This window comes from Tachysurus vachellii, chromosome 24 (assembly GCF_030014155.1).
Source record: "Tachysurus vachellii isolate PV-2020 chromosome 24, HZAU_Pvac_v1, whole genome shotgun sequence".
Taxonomy (NCBI): domain Eukaryota; kingdom Metazoa; phylum Chordata; class Actinopteri; order Siluriformes; family Bagridae; genus Tachysurus; species Tachysurus vachellii.
In genome coordinates this window covers 625,001-647,500 of record NC_083483.1, presented here as the reverse complement: position 1 = coordinate 647,500, position 22,500 = coordinate 625,001, and the positions used below count along the sequence as shown (strand labels likewise).

Sequence of the window (22,500 nt, the reverse complement as noted above, 5' to 3'; positions counted from 1 at the left end):
GTATAAGATCTTCATATTCTTTGTAGAAAAAACAGCACATAATCACATCCTTGAAAGAAACTTTGTGCATCTTTATTAAAGGAGCCCACAGTGTGCAGCTGTAATCTGTGTGGATGAACAGAGAGTTTATTAGGATTTAATGCTGAAGAAATGACAGAACGTGACCTCGCCTCAACACTCAACGCTGTGCTGCACAAAATAAACTTAATCAGGTTTTTTTATTGTTAACGTAGGTGTCTCTGGAACAACGTCGGTCTAAAAGCTGCGACAGGAAGCTGGTGACGTTACAGGAGTGATGTTGATCAAGCAGACCTTCAGGAAACCTTTCCTTCCATTACATTACTTTGCATTGCGTTACATTTAAACTGTTATATTCCATTCTGTAAATTACAGTATGATGTAAGATACATTATGACATCGTTACCTTACATTCTATTACATTATTATGTTAAGTTGTGTCACTATAAGTACACAACTCTATTCTGAATGTGACCCCTAGTTATGAAACTGTTTCCTGTTTCCGTTCCATCGTTACACCATGTTACATCAAATAGTTATGTTACACTGTGTTACACAACGCTGTGTTGCATTCCATTGTCACATTGTGTTACTTATATGTCCGCCCACACATACATACGTAACCCAGGCGACTAATGGAAAGAAATGTGTCTTTATCATAGCTGAAGTGAAGAACAATACGATTGTAGATAAACAAACAAGCAAAAATGACACACAAACATAATCATGTAAAGGACAAAGACATATATTAGTTCTGTGTAACAAAACAAAACCAACGTTACTCACCTATCGAGAAGGAAAAAAGCGCCTCGGCGTCTTAAGTAAAGTTGGTCACATATTCACAGATTGGAGTTTCCCGAGTCAATAACTCCTGAGCTAAACACTGTTACTACACAAAACACGGTTGTAGCTGCGTCTCTACATTACTACGATAGAAAAGAGGTGTTATTTGTGTAGTAACAGTGTTTAGCTCAGGAGTTATTGACTCAGGAAACTCCAATCTGTGAATATGTGACCAACTTCCTGCTCCTTCAGTTCTCTCCAGCGCTGGAAAGCTGATCCTATATTAACACGTCCTACTTCTTACCTTATCGTAAGTCTTTCTTCTCTTTCTTTCTTTGTTTTTATCCTCCATGTCAATGTTAAAACCGCTTTCTGCTAATGTCACACATGCGCACTGAACACTCTCTCCGCCCATATTGACAAGACACGCCCCTTTCTGCTCATTGGCTACACGTTTGTTTTGTTTTTGTTTAGTTTGTCGTCCCGACTCAGTTTTCTGAAGCGTTTCTCTAACAACAGAGACCCCACCTTTAAGTCACATTACATTGCGATGTTGTAGGGATGTGTCAGCCTAGTGGTTAAGGGTTTAGACTACTGACCAGAAGGTCATAAGATTGAATCCCAGGTACACCAAGCTGCCACTGCTGAGCCCCTAAGGAAATAAATAAAATCTCATTATAATATAAGTCACTCTGGATAAGAGTGTCTGCTAAATGGCAGAAATGTAAATGTATGTTGCATTATGTAATGCTATGCTGTTGCTACGCTAACTGTTCCTACCCAGTGTTACATTTAGTCTACTCAGATTATTAATCTTTTGCAGATTATCCTGTTTTGTGATTCTGCCATTCTGCAGTGAACTACAGATCAAATGGTCAGATATTTTATTCTAAACATACTCAATGTTTTCCCCATAAGTCTGTTATCGGATTAATCGGGACGCTGTCGGCTCTCCGTGTGTAAAACGCCGTATTCCTTGTCGAGCCGCTCGGCAAGCCGTGAGTGCTGAAAGGGGAGGTGTGATAACCTCCTGCTGTCTAAACGATTCACACTCTCCGTGAAGACGGCTGAGCATGGATCAAATGGACAGGGACGCTAGAGCTTTCTTTACAGAAGAACATCTTCTACACGTACATTAATGTTTCCATCCCAGAAGTTACTGAAGAAACAAACACATCGTTCAATATTCAGACCCAGAAAAAGTATTGAAACAAGGCCACTTATTCTAATAATCATAGAGACCTTCAACTATGCACATACACACACACACAACACACACACACACACACACACACATACACACACACAGTAGGTCATCAATCCATGTGAACAGGCAAGTCAGACTGGTGTCATTTGATGTGTAAGCCATATGGATGGACATTTGGAGGACTTGGAAGGTGGTTGTAGGCAGTAACACCAGGTTACACAATGACTTCCACAACAGCAGAGAGCTTCTTCCTCTGAGCTCACACTTCCTGTTCCTCAGTCCCTTCGTGTTTTGAAGAATTTGAGGACTCCAGTTCCCTCACTGAGTGCGACCCGACCCGACCGGTTGTTGCACACACACACCGATGCAGCCCTGCACGCACCAGTCAGACAGAAAAGTAACCGCTACAGTGTGGATCCAAAATTGATTGACAGGTCTGTTTCAACGAAAATTAGCTTACTGCCAGCAACATGATGTCGCAAGCGGTCTGGGCAAACAGAGGAGAGGTTGGAAAAGGACTCGAGTCGATGCACACACACGAGATACAGTAGTTCGGGTCTTCTCGGGTCCATTCGGTAAAAACACATTCATTTAAAATTACCCGAGACCCGACGCCACTATTATTATACCCGACCCGTGTCCGAGGCACACGTGAAACTTTTAGACCCGAACCAGCTCGGGTCTCGGGTCAGACCTCGAGTTTTCGGATATAAGTGGACCCGTGAAGACCTCTAGCTCTTACTGTAGCTCACTAGGACTTGCCTTTCGGATGGTTGTCTGGATTTTCTGTAACATGAATTGCTGTTGGCACGGTGGCTTAGTGGTTAGCACGTTCACCTCACACCTCCAGGGTTGGGGGTTCGATTCCCACCTCCACCTTGTGTGTGTGGAGTTTGCATGTTCTCCCCGTGCCTCGGGGGTTTCCTCCGGGTACTCCGGTTTCCTCCCCCGGTCCAAAGACATGCATGGTAGGTTGATTGGCATCTCTGGAAAATTGTCCGTAGTGTGTGATTGCGTGAGTGAATGAGAGTGTGTGTGTGTGTGTGTGCCCTGTGATGGGTTGGCACTCCGTCCAGGGTGTATCCTGCCTTGATGCCCGATGACGCCTGAGATAGGCACAGGCTCCCCGTGACCTGAGGTAGTTCGGATAAGCGGTAGAAGATGAGTGAGAGTGAATTGCTGGTTTTTTTTTTACCTTGTTTGGACGTTGATAAGTCATTAAAACTACAGCACATTGATTCTAAACCTTCTGTCAGGACGGTCAGTTACTGCGCATGTTTATGAGAACATCGTAGCTGCTTTGTTTTCTTTTGATATAAAATCTGCATGTTTTTGACTATTCAATATAGCAACATAGAGCAAAACTCTTACAGAAATAAAAGACTACTAAAAACGTTAGGATTTACAATTTCTTGAGCATGTCGTAGGAGGTGGAAACAGCGCTGAGTGCATGGATATATTACAGGGTTCCCCGGTTCTCTCCTGCAGCTTCAGCATGGTGTAGAGATTTCCCAGCTCACCTGATTTCAGCTCAGCAGGTAAACACCAGGCTTAGCAGTACAGTAGGTGTGTTACAGCAGAAAGATCTCCAAACTGTGTTCAAGGTCTATCAAGGACTGAGATCAGAGACCAGGCTAAAGGGGTCTGGTATGTTAATGTGTTTCAGGACATTTTTTGTCAATGTGAATCGGCAGAATTCTATTTATGACATTTTTAAACGGAGTTTTAAACCTATGAAGATACTTTTCCTTCTGAGAACATTTTAAAGACACTCACTTGGATTAAGGGTCAGTGTGGAGGAGATGGTGCTGTGTTTTGTTCTCCTCAGCCCACTCGGTGAACTCCCACTTAGAGAAAGGCTAATAATGTGTTATACATGTTTTTAAATCTAAAAGAATTTAAGCGCTAAAGGACTTTTGTAGACACGAGAGTTTATCTTCACTTCCTGTCATAAAATACATCTGGCTTCCTTCAATGAGCTTCTGGATGGATGACTTGAATCAAATCTTCCAAATAAAAAGTAAAGTGCCTGTTTATGACGGCTGTACGGTCTTGTATCTAACTTCACTTAGTCATTTATAAGGACCTTTCATATAAACACTTTACAGGTGTACAGCTCTAACTCCATCTTTAATACGTTGCTGTAAAGGGCACTGGTGATGTTCTTTCATGAGAATTAATGGATAAATAGTCAGATACTTATTAACAGAAATTGTGCAGGAAATAGATTTTACACCTCACCTCTGTGGACCACAAGGGACGTGTTGATCCTGATACACTGGTATCATCTCTACACAATCTATCATGCCTTGGGTTGCAAAGGGGCGGAAAGTTTCTGGTAAATTTCTGGAAACTTTCCACGGGACCTTAATCTAGGGAATTTTGGATATATTCCAATTTGGAAACTTTACGGGAATTTATGGGAATTATTTGGAAATATAGGGAAATGTATATAAACTATATCATACACAAACATACATAAACATGTTTGGTCTTAAGCAGACGTGCATGTAAGGTAATGCAAATTTTAAAAATGACGTCTTGACTGATTTAATTGTAAATAGAACTTTAATTGATTTTTTCATTGAGTAACACAAAAGCATAATAAACATTATTACGCTTGTAATAAACATCATAAACTTAATTGTAATCAACATTATTTTATAAAGGATTTTTTTTTATTTCAGGGGTGTGTGTGTGGGGGGGTGGGGGGTCACCAAATGATCTGTGCATGTGTAACACTCCTAATTTACTGCTTATTAAGAGTTCGTAAGGTAGTTATTAAGTTTAGGTATTGGGTACAATTAAGAATGTAGAATAAGGTAATGCAGAATAAGGCATTAATATGTGCTTAATAAGTACTAATAAAGAGCCAATATTCTATTAATATTCATGCTAATAAGCAACTAGTTAAATGACCCTAAAATAAAGTGTTACTGTGCATGTTATGGATGAATGTAAGTACCTGCAGGGGGTTTGGCCTCAATGGCGCTCCAGTAAGCAGTGTGCTGTGTGTATGTGACCGAGGAACGTAGGGTACAAATTCAACTTAAAGTGCATTAAATCTTGTTGTTTTAAACAAAATTATGCTGCAAGATTTTGTTTAACTTCTAGCAACTATGCATTTTTTTTAAAATTCCCAGTTTATTTCCATATATTCCCGTTAATTCCCATGGAAAGTTTCCAGCCTTGAAAATTCCCGGAATTTTGCAACCCTAATCATGCCATTACCATGTCAGTGTCACTGCTTAATGGTCCACCAACCAGTTAATACTCTAGTTTGTCCAGCACACTCGTCCTCTCTAGCACATTTTATCAGGGGTTTCATACCTTCTCAAGCTTGACCTCTATGAGCGACACTGACCGTGGAACTGATTTTGTTCCAGAAAGCCAGGACCCTATTGAAGATTCATGGGAAAAGTTTTGTCATGCTGGGAGATAAACTAAAGAATACGATCATGCAGAAGTCGATATGCTTGACAAGCTTTGGGATGGAAAGAGAAGGACCCACATGAAAACGTCTGCAGGTCAGAATTGCTGAAACAGCATCAGGTGAAGGCTTCAGGAGTAGAGACTTCTGTTGTAGGATCTGAGAGAGTGAAATGTTCCTACTGCTCACAGCACAGGGAGCAAGGGAAGGGTTTGAATTAGGGATAAGGGATGTGTAGGGAATCATGAGTGTTGATATAAGTAAAGACAGATGGGATGGTTGAGGTTTGAGATCAGAAGAGTGTCTATGACCCCTTAAAGAGACAGAGCGTCTAAAATTCTTCAAGGGTTAGAGCTTCTGAGATCCTTCACACAGATACATCTTCTTTCAGAGAGACAGAAATAAACATCTACGATCCTTTTCAGAAATAAACTCTAAGACATAATCTAAGATCCTTTATGGAGATAGATTTCTCCAATCCTTCAGAGAAACAGAATATCTAAAATCCTTAGAGAGGTAGAATGTGTGAAATCCTTCAGAGTCTGCAATCCTGTTGGACAATGTACTGTAGGTAAGAGGGAAAATTCCCTGAAGCGAAAACGATGCCGTTAGACGGCCTGATGTGCCGTGGCTTTGCTGAGGTGTCTACATCAAAATATTGTGTAGTGTTTCATTTATTTTTATTTACCCGAGTACATAGTGGGGGGGCACGGTGGCTTAGTGGTTAGCACGTTCGCCTCACACCTCCAGGGTTGGGGGTTCGATTCCCGCCTCCACCTTGTGTGTGTGGAGATTGCATGTTCTCCCCGTGCCTCGGGGGTTTCCTCCGGGTACTCCGGTTTCCTCCCCCGGTCCAAAGACATGCATGGTAGGTTGATTGGCATCTCTGGAAAATTGTCCGTAGTGTGTGATTGTGTGAGTGAATGAGAGTGTGTGTGTGTGTGTGTGTGTGTGCCCTGTGATGGGTTGGCACTCCGTCCAGGGTGTATCCTGCCTTGATGCCCGATGACGCCTGAGATAGGCACAGGCTCCCCGTGACCCGAGAGGTAGTTCGGATAAGCGGTAGAAGATGAATGAGTGATGACTGAGCAGTACATAGTCAGTGTGACAAAACCAAGTTGTGTGTGTCTTAGTGAACATCTCATGGTGGGCAGGGCCAGTAAACCAATGTCTTCTCCCCGAACATACTGATAAATTCCTGTTGTGTTTACCTGTTGCAGTTCCCATGTGGAGCAGAAACAAAATCAATGCATTTAGCAGCAGGAATTTACAGATTCCCAGCAATCTAAAGTTCTATGCTGTCAAGTCAGAAATGCAAGACTGCAGTGTTTCGTGAGCATTTTTCTCAACAGTACTGCAGAGTATCGCATTCTGCGGCAGGATATCAAACTGAGAAAACAACGAATGCCGATGGATCGAAAGCTCTTCATCTGATGCATCAATATCAGTTTAGGAGATAAGCAGGAGAACATTTAGTGCTCATGGAAGCATTTGGTGTAGGTGGCACTTAGCTCTGCCAAGTGGAAAGAGAGCAATAGCAATTTACACAACGTTAACTAGGAAAGCGGTGAACTTTCAGACGTGGTCTTTCTCTCACACTGGTCACGGTTCTCAGGACACTGATATATTTATATTTTATACAATTTAACTAATCTAGACAACATGAAAAGTCAGCTTAATGACACACCTGAAAATAAAATTGTACACATCCACATGACAATAGAGAAGCATACAGTTAAGGTAAGAGCTTGAGGCATCTGTTTAATTACTACCTGTTATCAGCAATAATAGGCTTTTCCAATGCATACAAATCTGTTTCATTACAGCAGCATTGATAAAAATTAATATCAGTATCCAGAGACTTGAAAATAAATAAATAAATAAATAAATAAATAAATAAATAAATATGTACTGTATGTGGGGGCACGGTGGCTTAGTGGTTAGCACGTTCGCCTCACACCTCCAGGGTCGGGGTTCGATTCCCGCCTCCACCTTGTGTGTGTGGAGTTTGCATGTTCTCTCCGTGCCTCGGGGGTTTCCTCCGGGTACTCCGGTTTCCTCCCCCGGTCCAAAGACATGCATGGTAGGTTGATTGGCATCTCTGGAAAATTGTCCGTAGTGTGTGATTGTGTGAGTGAATGAGTGTGTGTGTGTGTGTGTGTGTGCCCTGCGATGGGTTGGCACTCCGTCCAGGGTGTATCCTGCCTTGATGCCCGATGACGCCTGAGATAGGCACAGGCTCCCCGTGACCCGAGGTAGTTCGGATAAGTGGTAGAAGATGAATGAATGAATGAATGAATGAATGTACTGTATGTATGTTAATCATTGCCATTTATTTGGAAAATCTGATTATGCAAAATATTATTTGCTTTTTTAATGATCGTGGTCAAATGAAGTCATTAATTATCACACAGTTGTTTGACTCGTCTTTAAACCCTTATGATGACTGAAATCACCTAAACAACCTGATCAAAAGTTTACATCCCCTTGAATGTTTGGCCACATTATCGTTTAAATGGCTATTAAAGGGGGACGTTTTCACACCTGTGACTCATTGTAGTTGTAATTTGTGCCTGTACATAAATAGTCAGTGAGTTTCTCAGCTCATGAGGTGATGCACTGACTTGGCTGGATACTGCACCATGGGGAAGACAAAAGAACTGCTAATGGACCTGCGTAATAAGGTAGAGGAACTTTAAAACATGCCGGTCAGTGCTGTTCTGACTGTTCAGAGGTGGAAAATAAGAGGTTGTGTTGATACTAAGCCACGGTCAGATAGAGCGAGAAAGATGCAAAGAAAAACCCACAAACACCTTGGAGAGAAATACAGGCTGCCGTTGGAAAATAAATACACCACAAGGAGCACAATAAGGAGGGACTTGAACACAAACGACCTGCATGGTCGAGTTGTCAGGAGAAAGTCTTTACTGTGTCTTTACAGTCTTTACCATGCCATAAAAAGACCCTCCTTCAGTACACCAGACAGAACCTAGACAAACCTCACAGCTTCTGGAGCAAAGTCATGTGCAGTGATGAGACCAAAACTGAACTTTATAGTCAAACCCATAAACACTGTTTGGAGAGTCAACAAGGTCTACGGTGAAAAGTACACCATCCCTACTGTAAAGCATGGGGTGGAGCTCTGATGTTTTGGGGCTGTGTGAGCTCCAGTTGCACAGAGAAATTGAATGCAGCATGTTATCAGATCATTTGCATTCTACAGCATGAAAGCTGCACATGGGACGTTGTCTGATGTTCCAACATGACAATGATCCAAAACACAAGACAAGGTTGACCCTGTAATGGCTACAGCAGAAAAAGGTTAAGGTTCTGGAGGCCATCACAGTCTCCTGACCTCAATATCATTCAGCTACTTTGGAGAGATCTCAAACATGCAGTTTGTGCAGGACAACCTAAAGATGTACAGGAACTGGTGGAAGCTCAGCTGAGCAGCTCTACCACCTGAGAGAATTAAGGATCTCATGCACAACTATTACAAAAGACTGCATGACATCATTGATGCTAAATAAACCATATTATGAACTAAAGGTATGCAAACTTTTCAACAGGGTTTATTTCCTTATTTTGTTATGATTTGTTTGAGGATTGTGTCTTTATGTTATGTCTCACATATTAACTATAAGAATATAAGAAATAGAATAAATTGGTTTTGCCTTCTAAATAATGTTTGAGCACAACTGTGTGTGTGTGTGTGTGTGTGTGTGTGTGTGTGTATGTGTGTATGTACAGTGTGTATGTGTGTGTATGTACAGTATGTGTGTGTGCATGTATGTACAGTATGTGTGTGTGTGTGTGTGTGTGTGTGTGTGTATGTATGTGTGTGTGTGTATACAGTATGTATGTATGTACAGTGTGTGTGTGTGTGTGTGTGAGTGTGTGTGTACAATATGTATGTACAGTGTGTGTATGTGTGTGTGTATGTATGTATGTATGTACAGTATGTATGTGTATGTGTGTATGTGTGTGTATGTGTGTGTGTATGTGTGTGTATGTCTGTATGTGTGTGTGTATGTGTATGTATGTGTGTGTGTGTGTGTGTGTATGTTTGTGTATGTACAGTATGTATGTATGTACAGTGTGTGCGTGTGTGTATGTATGTGTGTGTGTATGTACAGTATGTATGTATGTACAGTGTGTGTGTGTGTGTACAGTATGTATGTACAGTGTGTGTATGTGTGTGTGTATGTGTGTGTATGTATGTATGTGTGTGTGTGTATGTGTGTGTGTATGTACAGTATGTATGTATGTACAGTGTGTGTGTGTGTGTGAGTGTGTGTGTACAATATGTATGTACAGTGTGTGTATGTGTGTGTGTATGTATGTATGTATGTACAGTATGTATGTGTGTATGTGTGTGTGTATGTGTGTGTGTATGTGTATGTATGTGTGTGTGTGTGTGTGTGTGTGTGTGTGTATGTGTGTGTGTATGTACAGTATGTATGTATGTACAGTTTTGCGTGTGTGTATGTATGTGTGTGTATGTACAGTATGTATGTATGTACAGTGTGTGTGTGTACAGTATGTATGTACAGTGTGTATGTATGTACAGTGTGTGTATGTGTGTGTGTATGTGTGTGTGTGTATGTATGTATGTGTGTGTGTGTATGTGTGTGTGTATGTGTGTGTGTGTATGTACAGTATGTATGTATGTACAGTGTGTGTGTGTGTATGTATGTGTGTGTATGTACAGTATGTATGTATGTACAGTGTGTGTGTGTGTGTGTGTACATTATGTATGTACAGTGTGTATGTATGTACAGTGTGTGTATGTGTGTGTGTATGTGTGTGTGTATGTGTGTGTATGTATGTATGTGTGTGTGTGTGTATGTGTGTGTGTATGTGTGTGTGTATGTACAGTATGTATGTATGTACAGTGTGTGTGTGTATGTACAGTATGTGTGTGTGTGTGTATGTACAGTATGTATGTATGTACAGTGTGTGTGTGTGTGTGTGTGTGTATGTACAGTATGTATGTATGTACAGTGTGTGTGTGTGTGTGTGTATGTATGTGTGTGTGTGTACAGTATGTTTTCATGTCTACAACAGAGTTTATTATTCTTTAGTAATTACATGAATCCTTTAAACCAGACAGACTCCAACACTGAGCTCGTGCTCAGACTGATCACGTATCTGTCTCACAGCTCATTTGACTGGTACGTGTAATGCCTCAGGACGTGTGATGTAATTACACTGACGGCAAGTTAAAGTGAATCTGAACAGGTACACGCTGCTAATTATGTTGTGTTTCCAAACTTTCTGCTGCTGATCACATCAAGAAGAACCGCGGGGTGTTTCATCCTTTGTTCTTGTGATTGATACACAGCATGTAGTGCATTATTTAGGCACTTTTATGTGTAACAGACGTACTTAACATGAACTGATTCACTTTGTCTGGGTGAATCTTTAATTAAAAACAAACAAAAAACAGGAACATTTTACATTATTAAATATATAGAATGTAAAGCAGAAATGTCAATTTACTTCCTCCGTTCAAATCGAATACAAATTTGTAAGGTTTATGAAATCCCAATATCCGCTTTTATTTATCAAACGTTTTTATTTATTTATACTATATATGAATATATTATATTACATTTACATAATTGATGTAAAACTGATACCACAAACTCATATAAACTCAAATCTGCTGAATATCTTGCAACGATAATCCGATATTACCAAAAAAAGACATAACTGATGCAGCGCTAGTTTATAGATTTATTAGTTCATTTAAATATTTTTGTAATCTAATGCATCACCTGCATGTAATTATTTACCTTCTTTTGATTAATTTAGCTGTTGAGGAATATTGTTTTTTTTAATTAGTTAATAATACTGACATTTTCGTTATGCATTCTGCTTTAGAATGTTCGGGTTAAGACACTTTATTTTTGCTAAAATGGTGTTAATGTCGTTTACTGACATGTAAGTTTGTAAAGAACTGGATGTTGTAAATGAATGTGTGTGAGTTTTAAACCCCTTTTTCTCCGTGTAATTCAGTGTAATGAGTCTTTGATGGATGATCATTTGTAATCTCCAGAGTACAAAGCAAAATGTTTTTGGATTTGCATTTGGATTAAATTGCCCATTAAACCCAGTTAAAAAGTTCTTTAAAGATTTTTTTTTTTTTTTTTATCAATACCCAAACATCACAGCATTAACACTGTAACTGTGCACATTTCCTTAGTATTAATCCTCAAACCTGTAAAACAACAGAAACTGAACGCAGGTGATGGTTGATTTCAGAAGGAAAGACTAGTTAATTAACGCAGCACGTAACACCGTTCTTTAAAGAATATCTGTAATTTCCATGAACATTAATGTGTGAAACTGTTCACTGTGACAAATCACTAATCACTAGTCACTAATCAGGAGCTGCAGACATCAATTATACCGATTTACTGATAGTTGGACTAATCCCACAGTTCCAAAGCCACCAGTCACTGATCCCTGTTGTTTGTCCACTTCTTTGTTCTTCATTTTTACTTCTTCTTGGTGATGTTCAGTAATAAAAGTCATTCCCTCAGTAACCGGTTCTTTAATGTCTACTTCTCAGCTCCTCTGTACTACTACTTCATTTTATATACATTCTTTGTGTACATAATTTTTGTAAAAATGTCAACTCTGTGGACTCGTAACCAAAGACGACTTATCGCTGTTATCCTCTGTTCCGAATAAATGCTGTTCTATTCAGAAAATGTTCCTTCCCATTGTAACACCTTGTGATATGCAAAACACGATATGCATGACTATCCCATGAATATGCTAATTACTGTATGATGTCAGCTGCGTTAGCAACGTCCCCCTGAAAGGACTCATCTACACATGGAGTTGCCTTCAGAACATGGAAATTCCGTTACGTCGTCATGCTCAAGTCTTGATTTTCAAAAGCAAACTCTAAAAAAAAACTCTGCTGAATTGGAAAAGCCAACAGTGAACATCTGCACGTTCACTACAAACACTTCAGATGAGCTTCTGTGGGCAGAGGATTATGTGTACTTGAGCTTTGTGTAGAAAGTGGCTCAGCTGCGGAATGAAAGGAGGGAGTGTTCGGTCGCAGGGGAACCGATGCACCCGGTGCGTCTTGGAGCACCTCTTTATTTGATTACGGTTCTCGTGACTTTGCTAAAGCGAGGCTCTAACACGTCTGAGCCGTGATGGAGGACGTCGTTTCAGGCAAATGAGGGAATAAATAAATCAGGCCCCCATGAATTATGAAGGCTTTTGCATATATATCCAGCAAAGCAAACATCCCTCTGCAAATTACAATCAGAGAAAAAAAAAAAAGCAACACACCCTACGAGGCGTGTGGGATCGGTTTGTCATCGCAACAAAATGAATTTACAGCTAACACGTTCGGCGGCGTAAAATGAAAACGGCAAAGCCGACATTGTGCTATTAAAAAAAGCTCACTACAAAGTCATTAAGAGTTCAGAGCACACTGAGGCTATTTCATCAGCATTTAAGAAAAGCAAATCGGGTAAAATGGCTGCATTAGTGTTCGTTTGAAGTCAGTTCCAGTTAAGCTGCTGATGAAACCCAGTGACATGGCAGCTGGCAAAAATGCTGATGTACTTATGACTGAATATTATGTGCCTCTGTGACACATTCGTGAAAGAATATGAATGCTGTAGTGCAGGGATTCAACCTGACCTTTGTGAAGATCCAGCTATCTTTTGGTGGATGTGTTACAATTTTTGACGACGCTGTGAACAGATGAGATACTGTACCTTAAATGTTTAGACACTTAAAGGTGAGGTCTCCGTTGTTTGAGAAACGCTTCAGAAAACTGAGTCGGGACGACAAACAAAACAAAAACAAAACAAACGTGTAGCCAATGAGCAGAAAGGGGCGTGTCTTGTCGATATGGGCGGAGAGAGTGTTCAGTGCGCATGTGTGACATTAGCAGAAAGCGGTTTTAACATTGACATGGAGGATAAAAACAAAGAAAGAAAGAGAAGAAAGACTTACGATAAGGTAAGAAGTAGGACGTGTTAATATAGGATCAGCTTTCCAGCGCTGGAGAGAACTGAAGGAGCAGGAAGTTGGTCACATATTCACAGATTGGAGTTTCCTGAGTCAATAACTCCTGAGCTAAACACTGTTACTACACAAATAACACCTCTTTTCTATCGTAGTAATGTAGAGACGCAGCTACAACCGTGTTTTGTGTAGTAACAGTGTTTAGCTCAGGAGTTATTGACTCGGGAAACTCCAATCTGTGAATATGTGACCAACTTTACTTAAGACGCCGAGGCGCTTTTTTCCTTCTCGATAGGTGAGTAACGTTGGTTTTGCTTTGTTACACAGAACTAATATATGTCTTTGTCCTTTACATGATTATGTTTGTGTGTCATTTTTGCTTGTTTGTTTATCTACAATCGTATTGTTCTTCACTTCAGCTATGATAAAGACACGTTTCTTTCTGTTAGCTGCCTGGGTTACGTATGTATGTGTGGGCGGAGCTATCGATACAGGGGTGGGACTCATTTGGGTTAGGGGCGTGTTTGTTTTGGTCATTTTATGTCAACATTGGCTTTCAAACAACGGAGACCCCACCTTTAAGTGAACACACTTGTCTTTTCATTGGAAAACCAGAAGAGCAAATAAGGCTTGAAAAGACTTAGCAACGTTACTGTATGTAATAAATGAATTAAAGGCTGAACACAATGAGGTAACAAACCAATGACCAAAACTAAAATAAAGGTGCTCATTGCCAGGACTCTGTAATGTCACTTTAATGCATATGTGATAATAATTTACATAATGTATATGATTAAATAGAGGAGAGGTAGCAGTACGTTTTAATTCTATATGACTGTGATAATTGAGGTGTAGATTTGGGACTGTGTTCAGTTCATATTGAGGACTTTCCAACATGTTTCCAACAGAATTATCACTAGCACACTGGGTTCAACTTTTTCCTGACGTATCTGTTTCTAGGATTGTCGAGCTTTTACACAGGTATTCCATCATACCCCCCTCCACACACACACACACACACACACACACACACACACACACACACACACACACACACACACACACACTGAATTTCCTGCAACAACTTGTTGCCAAAGCCGTCTTGCAACAACAGACAAAAAAAAAATGGGAAGCTGACAGGCAGCAGGACGTAGGACTGGCAACCTGACACTGTGTTTGGCACAGATGGCATCACCAACACTGGGTATCTTTCAGAGATCTGAAACAGTGTCTAGTTAAATGTCACAAAGTTGCAGAGCTAAAACATGGCTAAAAAATATCCAGTGTTCACATTCTCTCTTTACTAGTCAGTGTAAATATCTGATTTGTGTCAGCTATGATAAAATAACTGAGATTATGGGCCAGGATAAAGTAGGCCAGACAAACACAGGGGTATCTGGCAGCACCATCAAACTGCCGGCCAGGAACAAACACCTGTTCCTTAGTTTTATGGAGCAGTTTTTTAGCCACAATTTCTATTCGATTCACAATAAAAAGTCAGCTTTGTGTGTCGAACACTGAACTGGAAAGGAAACCGCTCTCCGTAGTGAAGTTACAACTTACAGAACACCTTCTTGGACACTGATGCCATTTTAATTCTACAAAATTCTGGTGAATTCCGTATACTAGCAGTTAGTAGAGACATATGAGAGACATACTGTTTTTAAGGAAACATCATCGCACATATCACATGTTAATTCAACCCCAAATTGAGTCAGGTGCCTCGAGTGGCTTTTGCAGGACTTTTAGGACGAACCAAAAATCTAGACTTTAGCTGCAGACGTATAGATGGGAGAGATTTCACAACAGGATGTGGAACTTTTAAAATCTCACCTTCTCAGCCATGGTCATGGCTGCACCTCCATGGACACCCAGGATAGGCATAGCAGTCTGGGAAGAGACAAAGTCTAGCATCTGGGCGATAGCTTCCTGGTCGGTTCCGTCACCGTACACAAGGCCATGTAATCGCTGGCGTCCCATGAGCTGGCACAGGTGGGTAAGCATGCTTCCTGGGTCTGTGTGGTTCACCTGCACAGCAAGCACACTGATGTCCAGCGGTGCTCCAACGCCTGGTGCTGGGCGCAGTGCCCGTTCAGGGACGCCACGGGTCTCACCCAGGATCACCGCCACGCTCAGAGATGGTGCGCTCTCAGCTGCCTGAGACCAGCCCAGCAGAGCCCAGGTCATCAGTGCCAGGCGTACTGCAACTCCCATGATTCTTGGCTTCAGCCCCTGCCAAAAAAAGTGGAGAGCATTACACTAAAGTGCTTCTGGACATATGGATGGGTAGATGGAAAATGTGTATTTTGAATGAGACATTAAAAGTTCTTTTGCAGTTTATTAAATGTATTCATATGAAATGGAGGGAACAATGGATGGATGGGTGGATGGATGGGTGGATGGATGGGTGGATGGTGGACAAATGGCACCGATGGCTAGATGGTTTGCTGGCAAGAAGGATGAAGGTCTGGCTGCTTGGCTGACCCAATGGATGGAAGGATGGATGGATAGCTTTAAGACAGATGGCATTAATGGCTGGCTGTTGGCAAGATGGACGGAGGTCGGCTGAAAGGATGGATTGATGGATGGATGGACAGACAGATATCCATCCTTTGCTTGTGACATTAAATGATTATGTAAAGTATTACAGACTCACATCTCAGGTACTTAAGAGCTAAAACAGCACATCAACAAAAAAAAGCTTAAAGTGTCTAAAAGCTCCCACTGATGTTACGCCACTCCGTCTTCATCCTATCTATCACTCAAAGCTGCTAGTTTTTAATTAGCTTAAACTGTTTAATGGGACGGCGGTTCACTTTCCACTAATTAACTAAGATGATTGAGATAGCTCTGGGCAGACGTAGTGGATTTAAACGGCCTACTTATCTGACAAGTGTCATAAATAGTTTATAGCAGGATATGGCTACGTTTTGTTGCTTCACAGATTCCTTATGTCTTGCATAGCTGTGTGCTGAAGCGCAGTAATGACTGGTGACACTGTGCATCATTACGTGATGACCGAGGAACATCTTACGTAGGGTTAAGTGAAGTGAAAAGTGAAAAAACAAGCCGGCTGATGTGAGAATAACTCATAAGAGTGTTTAAAAAATAGTGATTAGATTTTATAAAGCAGAAATTATAGAGTACAATGGAGCAGAAAAGTAATTAAAATTCCACTGAAGGAAAACTACAGATTTCTCAAAAAGCACAATGAAGGACCTGGAAATACTGAAGAAACAACGTGTCTAAAATATCCTCCTGTTCATTAATATGTATTATTTAATAAGTGAATTATTCTAGTTATGCAGAGAAGCAGATGTGGATGCTGTTAACACCAAATCTGACAGAACAAATATCAGACAGGAAGCTGGACGATTTCAGAGATGTTAATATTCAACCCTGATCGCAAATTCTTTATCATCTCATCTAAGGTTTAGTGCTGAAAGTGTGTGTGAGCCTTATGTAAGCGCCGCAGGGACGGACTGGCGTTACAGGCACTGGGTAGAGATCTAATATCTGAATTGTTGAATAATTGAACCTGTTCGTTAATAAGTGTGTGAATCTATCACCTGAATGTTCAGCAGCCACTTTAGGCTCAGCTTTGCACTTGTGTTCACTATCGATGCAGAACATACTGAATACTGTAGTGATGAACTGGGAAGAGATTAAAATATTCTCAACTAGAACTTTTAAAGAAGATTTCACAACATTCATTAACCTTTTAGGATTAAAAACCCCTTTACTGCCAGGCAGCTACAATTACACATCACATGCAATCTGCTGTCCCACACACCCACACCACACTCTTACATCACAGCAATGTGACACAAAATACTATTTTTAATTCATTAAATAACACCAACATCCTTTTTTAAATGTATTTATACTTACGTTTAATGACAAACTAGTTACTGTTCTGTGTGTACAGTATGTTATAGCAGCTATACACTCGCCAGTCTCTGTGTCCTGTCTCTGTTTCTTTCGTGCACAAAATGAGCAGGAATCGTACTGTAGTGTCTGTTACTAATCCCTGACACATGAGACTCCCTTTGTAAATGTTAAACATGAAGCTCTGTAAACTACCATATCATTGATTAAACTTCTTTTTAAAGCAACATGGATTTTAATCTGCTTTAAATCCAATTTATTGCTGTCAATGAGCTGTTACTATAGAAACAATAATTAGTAGTATTAGAGCGAGTGCATTATCCTAACAATGTGAGCTAAATTATAGCCAAGACTGTTAGAGAGAATTATTCTATAACACCTATAATATACTTCCAATAACAGGAGTTAACATTTTCAACACACCCTGCAGACTTACGTATTGTTTAACCACAAATCTCTCATGACATTTGATTTCAGTTATTGTAAAACTCAACTACTTGGTATGATGTTAATTGTGCACTAACACCGTGAATGATACAACGGTCAGGAATTACACTTGCTTTCCCAGCATGATGTGTGCTGCCGTGGATTGTTCGGTTGTTTGTGTATAATACTGTCGCATTAAACCTGAGCTTTGTTTATTATCAAGTACCGACATCGCCGACAAAAATTCAGTACTGTGCGGTTAGGAGCTGAAGGTTAAGAGCTTTGCTGAAGGCCAAACTGTTTTTTTATTTTTTATCACTAAGTGCCGAGCTGTCGCTGACCTTAGTAAGGTGCACATCCCTTCATGAGACTAACGACTCATCAGGATGCGCCCCAGCGGCGCCAACAATTACCTACCAGCTCACTGTGAACTGCATCCTAAAGAGGTACCAGGATTCTCACCCTGAACACAACTGCAGAGTGATCAGTTCGGCCTTACATCTACCTAGCTGAGACATTTTAACAATAAAAACACTTCAGGCCTGACACAGAGTCTGCTCATTAACGCCAATCAAAGTAATTGCTTAATTGGTTTATTTACATGGTTGTTTTTGGGGTTTAAAAGGTCTTCATGCCTCACTGGACACAGCGGAAATCCAGACACATGCTTGTGCTCTCCTGCCTCCAGAACAGTGTGATGTAGCAGGCCAAGCGTCGGGCTGTAATTAAACTGGATGGAGTGCAATCAGAGCTGCGCCCTCGGGCGAGCCTGGAGTCACTTTTAGTGCTTACAGAAACTCTGCATCTCTCTTTTTTTTTTCTGAGTGTGTTTGTTGTTTAAAAGGAAGCTTCTGTGAATCTACAAATGAGGGTAATTGCCTTAAATGTGTGAGAGTGTAGTTCACAGCACGCTGGTAAACTAAACCCTGTTTTGTGTTTAGCCTCAACACCTGCAGTCAGCGTTCATCACTGCAGAAACACCAGTCTTTATTCTCCAACATGCCTGACACACACACACACACACACACACACTCATACACACACACACACACGCACGCACACACACGCACACACACGCACACCCACACACACACGCACACACACTAACACGCACACACACACACACACACACACACACACTCATACACACACACACACGCACGCACACACACGCACACACACGCACACACGCACACACACACACACACACTCATACACACACACACACACGCACGCACACACACGCACACACACGCACACCCACACACACACACACACACACACACACACACACACTCATACACACACACACACACACGCACGCACACACACGCACACACACACACACACACACACTCATAAACACACACACACACGCACGCACACACATGCACACCCACACACACACGCACACACACTCACACGCACACACACATATACACACACATATACACACACACTTACACACACACACACGCACACACACACACTCACACACACACGCACACACACACACACTTACACACACACACACTTACACACACACGCACACACATATACACACACATATACACACACACACACACTCACACACACGCACACACATATACACACACGTACACACACACACTTACACACACTTACACCCACACACTTACACACACTTACACCCACACTCACACCCACACTCACACACACAAACAGCTATTTTTTTCCCCCTACATTAGAATTTCAGGAGTTTAGAAGAGAGCTGCCTCCGTGCCAACGTGAGTAAATGTGTGTGTGAGCGTTCACGTGGGAGAGATTCAGAGCTCGACTCTTAGCGTACCTTACAGTTCTTGTGACCTTTCGTGGAGTCTCTGTTTCATAATTCAGAATCAGAAGCTCCAGTTACCGGCAAAAAAATTGCTAAACGTCTCCAACGAGATGGGCAGATTTACTGACCCTATGTTCAGATATTGTTTTATGCCGTTTGATTTTCAAGACAAATTTGTTAAAGCAAAGAAATATCACACATTGCATAATAATTCTTTTGGCTGTGAGTTGAGATTTGCCTTTCACGTCTCGTAATACGTTGACGAGAAGGTTCTCGCAGTGGCATAAGTTAAAGGTCCATTCTTCTTTTAAGATTTTATTGTGATCTCATGCAGTGGAACAAGTTTCTGACCCATGCAGTTTACTGTGGTGCAGAACAAGGGGACAGACGTATAACAGGAGATTAGTGAAAATAAGTGTCCAAAATGATATCGTATACACTACGCACTCATATTACACACTACGTAGTCTATCATCTAGTGTATGATTGTTAGAATAGTCATGTTGTCTCATATGGAACACTAATGTCCATTGTCACTAACCTGGTAGCTCCGCCCCAGTTCTGCTATGTAAGCAAAGCTGTACATAAAGTGTCCAACATTCCACACTTTGTGTTTTCACTAATTGCACTATTTATACTACAAAATGATGTCATATAGCGTGACACGTTTATTAAGGGAAAGACACCCGACTGTGGCATTAAACCTTCTCCTTTAAACCTTTATCGTTATCTTATTGACTTGTCAACTGGTTAAAATGTAGGTTGTTGCTACATTTACATGAACAGCACTTTTTAAGCGTGACGGTGAATTGGAGCAACAGAAGGATAAGGATGGGAACAGTAAGCCTGCAGCTGTCAATAAAATATCTGCTCAGAGGAGAAACTCTGGTGTCTTTGTACCATCAGACCGATGCGCACCACCAACATCCAACCCATCGGCACACACAGCTCTCTCAATCATGCTGCTTGTCAGCTCACAAAGCTTCTCGTCTGATGCTAACACCGATAGCGCTGGGATCTGGGGTGAAGAGGGTTTGGAAGAGGGGAACACTAAAAATAAGGGGATTTATTCGTTGGGATTTTAGGTTTCATTGGTTTTTCGAACATATGTGTAGTTGTGTGTAGGAATAATAATGTGTTCTGGCTGGGTACAGCAGCTCATTACACTGTCATCTAAAACATCTAGTTTTAATAGGATAGATTGATAGATTACATGACCTTAAAGTTTCCTCTATTAGAAACACATTAACATCCCTAAAACCCCTGCAAGTGTCTGTATTATTATTAATATTTTACCATTTTAATATTGATTTAGTTTTGTCTGGAGTAGAGCAACACTTTAACCTCAAGAAAAAGTAAAAAGATCAAAACCTTTTTCCTCACAGGATAAAACATGATCTCCTCTGAGGTGTGAGTTCAAATATTTGTGTATATAATTTATATAACCTGGGGTGATTTTTACTGCTCGTGTTATAGAAGAGGAAACACAGTGTATATCTTTACAGACACGTGTACAAACAACCCATAAAAAACAGAGACGTTACGGGTTCAAACTATGATACAGAGATTCTCTGATCATAATCACGCAGGTCTAATCACTACATAGAATAATCCAATCCGAATAGCGTTCAATTTAAAGCCGCCACCTTTTAAACAGTGACTTTCTGGCTTGTAACCTTTCAGTCAACCACAGAACCTTTAATCACTTTGGTACTATCTTCAAACACAGAGAGACATTCACTCATTAATCTTCTTCCGCTTATCCGAACTACCTCGGGTCACGGGGAGCCTGTGCCTATCTCAGGCGTCATTGGGCATCAAGGCAGGATACACCCTGGACGGAGTGCCAACCCATCGCAGGGCACACACACACACACACACACACACACACACACACACACACACACACACTAGGGACAATTTTCCAGAGATGCCAATCAACCTACCATGCATGTCTTTGGACCGGGGGAGGAAACCGGAGTACCCGGAGGAAACCCCCGAGGCACGGGGAGAACATGCAAACTCCACACACACAAGGTGGAGGCGGGAATCGAACCCCCAACACTGTGAGGCGAACGTGCTAACCACTAAGCCACCGTGCCCCCCCACACAGAGAGACAGTTATGTTAAAATAAATGATCACAACACTTACTGCAGTCATTAATGATCAGTTTAGGACTTTGAGTAAGAAAGCTAAGCCCTATTCATACTGGATTAGTTTTAAACTTGAGTGATCTGATAATAAGCGATGCGTCTGTAGGATTTTTGTTTGGTCAATTTAAAAGGATGAAAAGGATCTAAAAGCTTTCTCAGCCTCTGGACCATTCTTTTGTGGATTAATACGTTTCCTGTACAAATCCATCGTATTCATTACAATAAACTGGAAAGTTACTTAACAGACATGTGTCAGGAAAAACATTAAAATGAGCAAATTGTCACTTTTCTGAACGCTAGGTGCGATGATCTGCCTTCTGCTATAATCATTAGCATAAATGCATTTGGACAACAGAGAAAGTTAGAAAGGAAACAAGATTCTCATCGAGACGTCAGTCGGTGTGAAGGTTCAGGAAACCAAGCTGAAGATGGAGATAAGGAGGTCAATGATGGTGCATTAAACACTGTAGTGTGTGTGTGCGTGTGTGTGTGTGTGTGTGGGAAGGGCGAGAGGCTGAGAGAGCTCCACACTGTCTTAAAATAAGCACCTGTGTCAGGCTTAAACACACACACACACACACACACACACACACACTTTTACTCTACTCCCCTTAACCTCTCTGCATTTTGAGACTTCAGGCTTTAGCAATTCTTTACAGACTCCTCAGAATGTGTTTGTGTCAATCTGGTAACACACACACACACACACACACAGTATCACTTCATATTTCTCCACAGGAAGAACCTTTTTCGGAAATAATCCTGTTGAAAGGA

At 41.1% G+C, this 22,500-nt stretch overlaps 1 protein-coding gene across 2 annotated transcripts in view; it reads right to left on the bottom strand.

Moving 5' to 3' along the window:
• Positions 1-22,500, bottom strand: part of grin2ab (glutamate receptor, ionotropic, N-methyl D-aspartate 2A, b) — a 97,104-nt gene that overhangs the window by 67,964 nt on the left and 6,640 nt on the right. For both annotated transcript variants that reach the window (XM_060860267.1, XM_060860266.1), the window contains one exon: positions 15,276-15,674. In XM_060860267.1, coding sequence (XP_060716250.1) covers positions 15,276-15,656 — 381 coding nt within the window. In that variant the 5' untranslated portion in view covers positions 15,657-15,674. The remainder of the gene's footprint in view (positions 1-15,275; positions 15,675-22,500) is intronic.